The sequence below is a fragment of the Spodoptera frugiperda genome, chromosome 15 (genome assembly GCF_023101765.2).
Source record: "Spodoptera frugiperda isolate SF20-4 chromosome 15, AGI-APGP_CSIRO_Sfru_2.0, whole genome shotgun sequence".
Classification (NCBI taxonomy): Eukaryota; Metazoa; Arthropoda; class Insecta; order Lepidoptera; family Noctuidae; genus Spodoptera; species Spodoptera frugiperda.
In genome coordinates, this window is record NC_064226.1 from 6,373,609 (window position 1) to 6,385,620 (window position 12,012).

Here is a 12,012-nt window from a genome sequence, read left to right on the forward strand (position 1 = left end):
TATTTGTTGGTGTTCACCGACTTCCTATTATTATAGGAAGTTGGTGCTGTCTAGTAAGTTGGCTAATGTCTTTATATTCATTTATCTTTTGTGAGGTATATTGCAGTTTGCTGTAAGAAACCAATTTACCCAGTATTTAGGTATCTATATAAAATGAGAACAACTTTAGCATTTACACTAGTTAAACCTATAAAAGGAACTGACTGTTTCTCCTTGAAAAACTCTATCCGCAATAAGTACTTCTATAATTTGTCCCAACTTTAACCATCGGAGAAAGATTGGGGCCTACCCTAACTGCAGTTTGGGCGTTGATAGCGGATGTCGGCAAGCCGAACAAATGCCGGACTAAAAGAGCCTACATAACTACCCAACTGTTACTAGAGTGCCCCACTGAAACAAATACTGTTGAATTATTTCGTTTTATCACTTCAACAGTAACTTGAATCAAACAGAAACAATAAAGTAACATTTTGCCAATAAGTTTAGTAAAGTTCGGTTTCCACCTGGCGACATCGCCCGCTATCTGAGACCTAAGTTTCAATGATTTATCAATAACATTGCTGGCACCGTACTACGTTAACAACTTGCTTGGTATAATAAACAACAAGTTTCATTTATCAGCCGCCCCGCCGACTTGTTTGGGCCAAAATTCATTAGCTTATCGTGGTATCGGTGTCGCCGTGAACTAATGCCTAATGTCAATATACTACACCACTGTAACTAGGGTTGTCACATTGCTGGTTTTAGCTGAACTTTCCGGCTTTACTGAGTGTATTTCCGGGGTCTGGCCGCAATTCTCCGGCTTAAGCCCCTATACTCCAAGCTAAAACCGCTGTTTGTTTAAGACTGCAATTTCGCCTAAAGAATACGTATTGTTGGCAAGCCTCGTCTTTCTTTGTGCCTAGTTGTTATTTTGGACGTATCTATTATGGCTTGTGAATACATCGGCGGCTATTGAAATCGGTAATTACCTGTACCATCCCTAGCGAAAGTTTAGTAACTTTGGCAGTAAACAAGTTCGGTTCAATTTTAGACCTCTCTATCATCGTGATGGTGCGTTACTCGGTTAAATTATTATAATAATTAGTGTATGATGTAGATAGCCGTTATCTGAACAAAATAATTAATTGCTTTGAGCATTAAGATACATTAGCTAATTGGCAAACGGAGCGAATGTCAGTTAAATATTTAATTACGAACATAATTGTGTTGCTTACACAGGTATTGTTAAATTATGATGAGTCGTTAATATTATACATTATTGAAAAGCGGATCTCTTTTTATCTGGCGCGACTGAAGCCGGGACAATTTGGGGGTACACTTTACTGTGGCGAGATGAAATACCGAACAGGATAAGTATTATAATTGCTGGCTCAATCCGGATTACCGCGGGAGCCGGAGTAATGCCGCCTCTTTGTGTCTGAAATTCGTCTTTGTGAGACAACCTTCCCAAACTTAACATCTACAGTTTTATTTCAGCTTTGTGGCGTGGTTTAGGTTTAGCCACATCATTACCTAAACAGACTATGAAACATCAGAACTTCGAGCACATTATGATCACATTACTGTTCTGTGAAAGTGTTTAAAAGTATTATATAAAGTACTTTTTGATCCTTAAAATCGTAAAGAATATATTTTGAAGGCACTAAATGTAATATATGTATTGAATTTAGGCATGTGAATAGGTAAAAAAAGGCGGTTTTATAAAAATATAATTTATTATAATTAAGATAAATACATACTTTACTTCTGATCCACTGAACAAAATGCTGGAAAATAATGATGTGAATGATGTTTGATGAGAGAGATAGAGTGAGTGAGAGTGAGGAAAAGAAAGAGAGAGTAAGAATAAATGAGAGAGATGAACTAGAGAAAGGAAAAAAGGAAGAGAAAGCAAGCATGAATGAGAGAGATGAATTAGAAGTAGAAAGAAGTAATAGATAGTGTTATAAAATAAAATAGAGTAATATACAATATAGAATATATGACTTAGCGTTCAGGCGCAGTGAGTTCATCCTGTTGGTGTGGAGTAAAACACACTTCGCAAAACATCTTGAATTCCTAAAACAATGTAAAAATATGACATTAGAAATGTTAATTGTACTCTTAATAATATTAAAACCAGAATTCCGTATAATATACAGAGGCTAGCGTACAAAACAATAAAAGAATCAACAGAAATAGTTAAAATTACATAGATAGATCAACTCATTTTTGAATATGTGACTGACATTACACTTTACATTACTGACATTACACTTTACATTAACAAGATTTTAATTCTTTAGATTAAGCTAAATTATTAAAGAAACATAAACAAAAAAAAAAAAGTAAAATAAAAGGGGGATATATCGCAGAGACACACAAGGTGCAGTCAGTGATGCAAGCTTTGCACACGGAGAAGGTATCGACATTAAACACCACGCTTGATTAAAGCGGGTTGGCGATTTTAAACTGGTCCAGAGTCCAAGGTCCAGGTTTCCCCACTATGTTTTCTTTCACATGTGTCGGTGGTATCTAAATAAATTAAGGTCTAACATAAAGTTTCGAACATGCACCTTCATGCTTGAGGAGCGCTACCATAACCTCTAATCCGCAATGATTAAGTTCATTGTGGTAATCAAAAATGCACACACGTAAACATTGATAGTTATCAGTTAGGATTACAATTAAAACCACATCATCAGCTATTTCTTTAACCAATCTTAGGTGTATTGACTATTGTATCCACATTGACGTATGTAGATTAACCCCAAATCATTAAAAAATACCATGCGTTCAAGAACAGGTATTTCTTCTGTAACCACGAATGTACTTACCAAATTAAAAAGTTCTCGGAGTTTATTCATCGCCTTTTGGATTCGCCGTCGGGTATTATCTTCAGACTCAGGAGCTATTAAATGGGATGCGATCTTAGCGAATTCTTCTAATTCTAGCAGAGTCATCGGGGTATTGTATGGGTTTGAGTGTTGACAGATCTCTTCCCACGTCTCTTGTTCTGTACGATGTTCTTGATGAAGTGCACGGTTGTCATTTTCTGGTAATTTCACCATTGTTGAGTACTAAACACGTTCAGGTACGTGAAGCAAATGAGCGATGGTCAACAGTAACAGCTCCTACCTGAGACGCGGCCGAGGGGTTTGCCAGTGGTCAGCGGTATGCAACAAACGCATTTAGTCTATTGTCTATTTAGTGATTATTTTTACAACAAATGACTTTCCTGGATATCTATTGTTCGCAGCCCTTTGCTGCACGTGGTGATTTTCGTATATTTAAAATGATAGTCATTTACAAAATTTTTGCTCAGTCTTGTTGTGGTCTTGAGTGAGTGGTGTTAACTGTTGTCTTGGACTGCATTTTGATTAATTATTTAATGTTGTTTTTGTGGATTAGTTAATTAGGTATTAAATACTTGTTAATGAGTTGGTTTCCTTTATAAGGAGAGGTTCACAACCTAGTGTTAACAGTAGGTAACCATGGTTAACCTAAAGGAGTCTGACGACCAGCCTGTAGTGCGCAACTGGAGGTACAGCCACCGTCCGCGCGTCGTGCAGCAGGAACCCAAAACCCTTCTCGAGTTAGAACTATTGGTCCAAAAACAGATCCTGCTGATGAAAAAATACGGTGAAACAAATAGTAGTCATGAGAGCAAGGTTATGGATCTGCTCAGATGCCAATACAACTTAGTAAGTATTTTTATATTTCATTTATTAAGAATGTCAAATTGATATATTTCAATAAATGAAAATAGATATTCATAATTAGGTATGATTATATTTCATGTATTGAGACGTGAACTTATTCGTGATATTGGGTACTAAGAATTTATAAAAAAACAAAAAAATATTCAGTTCAACTGGTTAATACGTTTGGCTCTGGGAATGCTTGGTAGTTGACCAACGAGGTGGTTGAATATACTAATACCTATATGTTTTACTTTTTCAGAACTTTATGATAATATGTGAGAAATGTGAAGGAACACACAAGAGCGACGAACTTGTTGCACCAGAGAGGTAAGCAGTGATAATGGTGTTTTTTGTTACATTTAATTCGAGTTTATTGTATGTTCAATCTTTAACTATGTGCCATGAGTATTTTAAAATTGTAATGTAATCCGCCTTTTTGTAATTTATTGTTATAGATATTAAATATAAATGATATTTTAAATGGTTTTTTTATTTACCACATAACATGATAAAATACCACGCGAGGTAGATAAACTGAAGAACTGATGGCCGGTTATAAGACCGGAGTAATAGGAACGGGGTGGTTTTAAGTCAATAAGAGTCTGATACTCTCTCTCGCCTATCATAAGGCAGAAGTCATTGGAAGATTTTACCCCCCAAAACCAAGGTAGATAAACACAGAGGACAATCACATCGAGGTGCTGCTACTAACAACATCACTCTTCACTAGGTATGTGACGACCGTAGGGTCGTCATATACCTAAGAGTACAGTAAGACTACTCTTACGGAACTAAGAGCAAATCCTAACTCCATGGGCCTTCCTGACTCCATGGAAATATCGAAACATCGAAAATTCTTTTATATCATAATACTTAGCCGTCCTACCTGGAAATTGAATTGAACCCCTTTCTTGCCAACTGCATTTGCGACTGCCCAACTAACGAGTCAGTTTAAAATTAAGTAAAAAATAACACGGCTCAGAAGCTGATGCCAAACTCTTTCTAAGTCGCATTGCAAATTCAGAAGGGTATTTATTGAGAGTAACATCAAAAGAGTGATAGTTGAATATTTATAAGGGTGTTTTAATTACATGGCAATCGTTGATAACGGGTTATTTCCTCATTGCAAGTCTATGGGGCTGTTAGATCTCCATTAACAAAGACACCTTTAAAAATAAGAAGTAAAGGAAGATAAAAATAAATTGCAATTTTTGTAAAGTATTGCTCAGGTAGTATTGACCGTTGGGTAATAATACAGGTACTTCATTTGGAGTTGTTACTTTATGTACAAGTACTTAGTTTTGTTTTTTTATTGAACTGGTCAATCTCTTGCCTGCCAGCCAAGCCGCCGCCGCCGCTGCCATATGAAGTATAGTATAAAAGTATATGTAGACACATTAAAAATTATGTCTCGCCAAGATCTACGTTACGAACAATCGTAATCGGTAATGTGAGTAGGTACTTGTGGGATTTTTTTAAATTTATTTAAGCTTCAAACACTATCTTACCTACATTAGGTGGACTTAATGCCATATGCATTATTTACTAGTGTAATCTAAGGGTGATGCAGAAAAGGATTAATGGTGGATGTGCTTACTTTTTAACCCCCGACGCAAAAAGAGGGGTGTTATAAGTTTGACGTGTCTGTCTGTCTGTCTGTCTGTCTGTCTGTCTGTCTGTCTGTCTGTGGCATCATAACTCCCGAACGGATGCAGTGATTTCAATTTAGTTTTTTTCGTATGAAAGGGGACTTATGTGCGAGTGTTCTTAGACATGTTTGATGAAAATCGGTTGAGCCGTTTTAAAGTTATGAGACAATAAAAATACATTATGTCTCGCGTACATCTACGTTACGGACAATCGTAATCGTTAATCTGAGTAGTTACATGTGAGATCTTTACCTTTTTTACTTTATTTACTAAGGCTAAGTTCAAACACTATCGTACCTACATACATTAGTGAAACTTAATCTTAAAGTGGATGTACTAATAATTCTAAAAAAAAATGCCGTAGTGATCATTTACCCTTAAGTTACACTAGCAACTTAAGGGTGATGCGAGACGTATTTTTTTTTAGAATTATTAGGGTTTAAGATTGGTGGAAATGTTTTTATGCGGGGTTTTTAAATTTTTAATTTTTAAATATAGTTTTTAAAAATAAAATATAGTGTAAATTAAAAAAAAGTTTAGGGAAGTTAACAGGTAACCTTTAGGAACAAAGAGAACAAAAGAGTATAGATAAAACTTTCAAAAAACTTCTTTTGACCTAGCTCGGTTGGTCAGTTTTTTATTCATTTTGTAACAACAGTGGAGAAATAGGGGCCATTTTGGAACAGGGACCGCACTATAACTTGAAATAAAGTACGGTTAGGTTAGGAATTAGGTTGTATTTTTCAAGTCACTCAATGTGACTAGTTTACCGCACTATTTCTTTTCTGTCAAAGGATAGTAGCGAATTTCGGATACAGATACACCTAAGTGCAAAATGCAAATACAATATAGCTGTAAATGCAATTAATTGGGTGAATATTTCTATTTGTTATATGACAAAATGTCGTGGTGGCCCGGAGGTTTAAGACGGGCGAATCTTAAACCTCCGGGCTCTGGCTTCTCATGCATGAGGGGTTCCAACGGCAAGTACCAATGTGACTTTTCCAAATTATACTCTAAGATTATTTAGACATTACTCATAAACGGTAAAGAAAAACAACGTGAGGAAACCGGGAGTTATCATTTATAAGTTTGAAATCGCCAACCCGCATTGAACAAGCGTGGTGATTAATGTTCAAATCTTCTCCGTGTGAGAAGAGGCTTTTGGCCAGCAGTGGCCAGTTATAGGCTGTAGATGTAGATGTGATATTTCTATTTACAAAACCTACGTTACAAAATAACAATAAAAAAAAAACATTAGTATGCAGTAAACATTGGACTGTCAACAGTCGTATGCAGGTTTATTTCAGGTAAATTATCAACTGGATTGGCATGGAGTAGGTGCTGCGACTGGCGCAATGTAAACTAAGTTAGCGTATACAGCGTGCTACGTTTAATGTCAAATAAATTATACACGTACGCGGGTAACTGACGGCCTACTCCGTTTCTCGAATCCGAAGTTTCGTTTAATTTTCGGCCGTAGGTTTTATTGATTTACTAATAGAATTACTTGAAATAACGTTTTATTTTTAATTTCATATCAAAAGTTATTTATTTATTCTTTATGCACATGAATTACATTTGTAAATTAGGTGGGCTTACTGCCTTAGGCATTTTCTACCAGCCAAACCTTCAGGTGATGCAATGAGAAACCAGTGGTAGGTTATTTATCACGAAAGTTAATATAAATAGAAATTGTAGTATACAATCTGCGCAGTTTCGTCCGAAACTTCGTTTTTCGTTGAATTAGAGTAGGCCCCCTGGTGGGTAGACTTGGCGATAGAGGTAGGTATAGCTCGGGAAACGATTGAAAACAGATGTCAGGCTTCATATTCTATATTCTCACTTCTTTGGCTTCGATAATACGAGATTAGTTGCCTACTACGCTGTAATAACTTTTAGCTGTGATTTTTGTTAGGTTGTCCGTGGTATTTTTCTAAGATGGATGGTAAAAGCAACGTTATGACGGGGTGATAGGGTTATAATTACTTTTGTGAGTATGTACTATGTTTAGGTTGGTGTTCATTATATGTATTAGGTTCGTAACACCGCGAAAATTACTATTTTTATCAGCATTTTTTTTTTGTATAGCTTTCTTAGAGTCTTGCGTGCTATCAATTGTAGGACTTCAGCGCCTTCAATATAGTTAAATTGAATACATTGCAAATAAGACCTCATATTTGTATAATTTATCTGCTGATCAAAGCAACGTCACGTCTTTTATCCCGAAGGGGTAGGCAGAGGTGCACATTACGGCACGTAATATCTGCTGATCACTTTTTACTAATAATATAGCCAATACTCATCCCAATACTACAAAAACATTTGAGCAAATAACGAATATTACAAACACGTTTCGCAAATTGACATAAAAAACAGGCTGTAATAGCACATCCCTATAAAATCACCAATACGTAAAGGTCTATTGGCTATTGGCGGGATTTAAATAAAATAATTTATTCAGTGCGAGGCTTAGTGATATAAATGGGGCCTATTCCATGTTTCAATAGGATCTTCGGCTATATGAATTGATAATGGTTCCTTTTGATAGGTATTGGCTGCGGTGCCGGTGTGGTGGCGGTGTTGCGGCGTAAGTCCCAATGTGCGGTCAGCGATCGTAATACCGTGAATAGGATTTGTATTAGGCACTGTGTATACCTAATACCTGCCTCCTATGGTTCCATGAAAGCTTTCGATTATTGCGTGTTTGATCTTATGTATAATGTCTTCTGATGTAGGTTGGTAGGCCGATGTTTTGATGGAATGAAAGGTGATCTGCTAAGGGTCTTAAGTAAATTGCTATGTGCTTAATTAAGTAATTTGAGATGAATTTCAGGTGTACAAGGATTTTGTAATCAATTTGTTGTAATAGGTTGTACCTAAGCTTCGAAATATATTGGTTAAAGATTCATTGTTAAGAAAAGACTTGGAAAATAAATAAGTTCACCGGAAAAGTCGGGAAATAACTTCTACAAATGCGCGAAGCCGTAGTAATATTTTTCAGTCGAAGGCGTGCTGATAGTTTATTTTATAAACCTTGGACCAATCTTGATTGCAACTGCAAAATATTGGCGCAACATTTAAATCACATTTTAAAAATATGAAAAAGTTGCTGAACGGAAATTCAGAAACCAACTTCGAGATAATCTTAAAATGTCCAGCTATTTTATTTGGTATCAAATGACGTTCATAGATTCAGATATTGAATTCTCACTTATTGGATAGTGCGAGTTGTGATTTCATTAGACGAACGTTTTGGACTTTAATACGTTACGGTACCAAAGCTTACAGGCCATCTGATGGTAAATGGCTACCGTACCCTATGTAAGCAGGAGTAGGAATGGGGTGGTTTTTAGTCGTTAAGAGTCTGACACTCCCTCTCGCTTCGCGCAATGCGGGAGAAGTGATTGAATGATTTTCCCTATTCTATGTAAGAACAACTGCGACACTAGACACATCTTCAGTACGTTGCTGACTACGGAGTATGAATCTCACTGCTCTTAGGATGGATTACCAATGGATAGTCCCCCCCCCAGAAGGTGTGAAAATGTCCGTGCCAGGTTAAGAGTTCTGATGGAGAAAATAGTATGGGGATGTTACAAATATTATAATAATTTTATTGTAATTAAGAAGTTATACCTAAGCAAAGGTATAACTTTGGAAGATGATAGATATGATATTTAGTATATGTACTACTAAGATACATTATTTTGATAATGCTTTCTTTGCTAATTAGCATCTTACGTTAAGACACAAGATTTAATTAATTCGCTTCATTAGTGCGATGCATATAAGATTTATTAAATTAGCATTTTATGTAGCCTAGCTGCATCGTTTGTATAGTGATCGGAGGAGCGTTTGTAGTATAGCTCAGTGCGTTGTAGCTAGCTGTACGATAATATATAGCTCTATATATTATAGCCAGGTCTATGACGGCCTAACTACTGACTACTTTCTAGCAACACAAAAATATCAGCTGTCAATACTTAAATTTTTTAGCTCTCACGATTCATAAAGTTCAGTTTAGTGACAAATAGAAATCTTATAATAGGGTCCTTTACCCCTCAGTTACCGAATTGGGAACGGTCCAATCTCCATAACAGAAGGTTCCACATAATATATTGACTTTAGGTTATTTCAATAACTGAGAATCTCCATAGCGTATGTATAATAATGTGTACCTATACGTAGGTTGGTCAGTGCACTCATATTAGACTGTTTGCTGGTTCAGTCTGTAGCTTGCACGCTTGTTCTGTTTGTTTTGTCCAACTTACTATTAATAGCTGTATTAAGCTTCATGTTATATAAGTGTACTCAGTGTTATTTGACGAGGAACTCGACGAGTTTCAAGTCATGCTAGAGGTTCATATTCATGCTAGAGTAGCAGCGCGACAGTCGCCGTATCGTAGTCGTGAAATGCTGCTCATGAATCTAGCATGATTTGGATCTAGTCGAGTTCTGCTGTGGTACAACACTGTACTCAGTGTTATTGTGGTACTGTCAACTGTAGAGTAAACTGTAGAGGATATATTTTTGTCCATAAGTACTTCGACCTTCACAAAATGCCAGCACCACAAAAGCAGTTTCTCACCACAAAGCTGTATTTGTTGTGTCATTACATAAATATTCGTATTGTCAGATTCCAGCGTCGATTAGTTAGCCACGGACAAATATTTGAATAGAAACGAGGGTGCCTTTAAGGTTTATTCATGTCTAAATTATATTTAAAGGCGAGTACGCACAGGGGTCGTCATTACGACGTCATTAACAACTCTCCACGTCTTTAGCAAGATTTCCTCGCGACCGTGTTACGAAGATCCGCTTTCGCAATAATTTAACTAAACTCAAATACCTCTAATAATATATTGTTTGAACCACTATTATTTCTACGTAAATAATTAAAGCACAATGACGGGAACGGAATAGTTGGTAGAAAAGCAATAACAATGGTTCGGAATTAGAGTATCTATTGGAAACGTAGATCGGATTACAGTATTGATTTTCATTTGTTTGATGTATTGTGCATGCTTCAAGCGTTTCAGGGAATATCTCCGATAGAATATTTAGTATTCTTCGATTTACAACTACTTACAGGCTCGACGTAGCTTCAACTTTAGCCTGCTTGTGGTTTAAAGAGTTTATATTACAGTTTTCGACGCCAAAGTTTTTCTTCGCGTCATAAGAGGAAAATTTTTCATCAAGTGCAGGATTTCAACAAGTTTGGTCTGGGGCTTTAAACTTTGTCCATCTATACCAACGCAGTTGACCCGGGAGCTAGTTATTTATGGGCGTGTCGACTCATGTTGAGGTTGACCTGTGAACTATAAACTTTATCAACAACCTGCGTTCAACAATTATGCGCTTAAAATTAATTATGACCAGGATTTTCATTAAATATTTTAACCGCCACACCGAGCGGTGAACCACAATATTTTTGTGAAATGAATTTATACCAAAACCGGTAAAGTTAATGCATATTATGAACATTTGGAGAATTGTTTGAATAAATTCAAGTGGAAATCGAGTGTAAATGTGAGGAAATGTTCAGTCATGTTTAAAGTAAGTCGCGTATTCGTGTTTCTAAGATATTTGGAAGGATGTTTCGAGATGGAACGGGTCCGGAATTGTACGCAGGAAATTAACTGGAAGCTCGGTGCTAATCTGAGGAAGCAATATACGGGCTGAGTCCCGATGTCTCCTTCTTTAATTACTGCAAATCCGACGCAACGCTTGATTAAACTATTTCCGAACAAATTAAGTGAGCCAACGGGGCCATGCTTCACAAAATGGAACTCAATAAGGACGTGGATGTATTTCGTGCTTTAGCAGGCGATAATTACGTTGCGAAGCCATTACTTTACGCGTTTTATTAAAATTGTGTCGCTTCCGTTATTGGCGTTTATAATTTCGTTGGAGAGTATTGCGATATTAGTTATTAGTGCTAAATGGAAATAGCTTTGCCCTACTTACAGGGTTATGTTATGCTTCGTTCTACAGGATTGTGATATGAGCTGACTTTTTAGTCTTTAGGGAACATGTATACGAGACGTGTACATGTACAGTGTATTAATAAAAATCTAAGTAGGAGTGCTAGTAGTACTTTAATCATCAACAATTATAGATCTAATGGGAGAGGTTGCTGTTGGTCTAATGGGAGAGGCTTCACTGTTTCAGAGTAGTTGTCTTAAAATATAACATGATCTAATACTGCTGGATACGGCATACCACCTAGCTCAATAGAATTGACCGGAATACTGCCATTTCCGCTTGTTAATTCACGCTATACCAGTGAGGAATTACTGAATTAAAAAGTACAAAATGAACCATAAACATTAGTATTGTACAGACATACAACATACATTAGATTGCTTTCAATCAATCACTCAGTATGGAGACCAAATGATGGCAGAATTAAACGTAATCGACTTGGACGTATCTAATCGTAATCGTTTGGAAACATTTGTTACATAAATACATCGGATTTATGGGATTATTGCTTCAGTTCTGTGGGTTCCGTATATCGAAAGGGAAAATACGTATAGGACCTTTCGATACATAATGTATTCTATCTGTTTGGTTTATGTATCTGTTTTCTTAATTATTCGTAGAACATTGACTGTCGTAATCAAAGACATTAAATGGTTAACTTAAACTATTCCTTATTAACGATTTTGTAT

The 12,012-nt window shown here is 36.3% G+C and overlaps 2 protein-coding genes across 2 annotated transcripts; one reads left to right on the top strand and one right to left on the bottom strand.

The window, feature by feature from the left end:
• Positions 1–1,702: 1,702 nt before the first annotated feature.
• LOC118277494 (uncharacterized) lies at positions 1,703–3,168 on the bottom strand. The gene is made up of 2 exons (XM_035596322.2): positions 2,820–3,168; positions 1,703–2,061 (listed from the first exon to the last, which is right to left on the bottom strand). The coding sequence occupies exons 1-2, from the start codon at positions 3,051–3,053 to the stop codon at positions 1,990–1,992; spliced, it is 306 nt and encodes a 101-aa protein (XP_035452215.1). The 5' UTR covers positions 3,054–3,168; the 3' UTR covers positions 1,703–1,989.
• A 171-nt stretch (positions 3,169–3,339) lies between these two features.
• Positions 3,340–4,017, top strand: LOC118278939 (uncharacterized). The gene is made up of 2 exons (XM_035598388.2): positions 3,340–3,686; positions 3,946–4,017. Exons 1-2 carry the CDS (start codon positions 3,477–3,479, stop codon positions 4,015–4,017), a joined length of 282 nt encoding a protein of 93 aa, XP_035454281.2. The 5' UTR covers positions 3,340–3,476.
• Positions 4,018–12,012: the final 7,995 nt, after the last annotated feature.

What these genes read in the sequence shown, in the direction of transcription:
- LOC118277494 (XM_035596322.2), bottom strand. Translation starts at nt 3,053, where the DNA reads ATGGTGAAATTACCAGAAAATGACAACCGTGCACTTCATCAAGAACAT. An exon ending in TCCGAGAACTTTTTAATTTG is followed by an intron (nt 2,062 to 2,819) that starts GTAAGTACATTC and finishes ACATTGTTTTAG; the next exon opens with GAATTCAAGATGTTTTGCGA.
- LOC118278939 (XM_035598388.2), top strand. Translation starts at nt 3,477, where the DNA reads ATGGTTAACCTAAAGGAGTCTGACGACCAGCCTGTAGTGCGCAACTGG. An exon ending in TCAGATGCCAATACAACTTA is followed by an intron (nt 3,687 to 3,945) that starts GTAAGTATTTTT and finishes TTACTTTTTCAG; the next exon opens with AACTTTATGATAATATGTGA.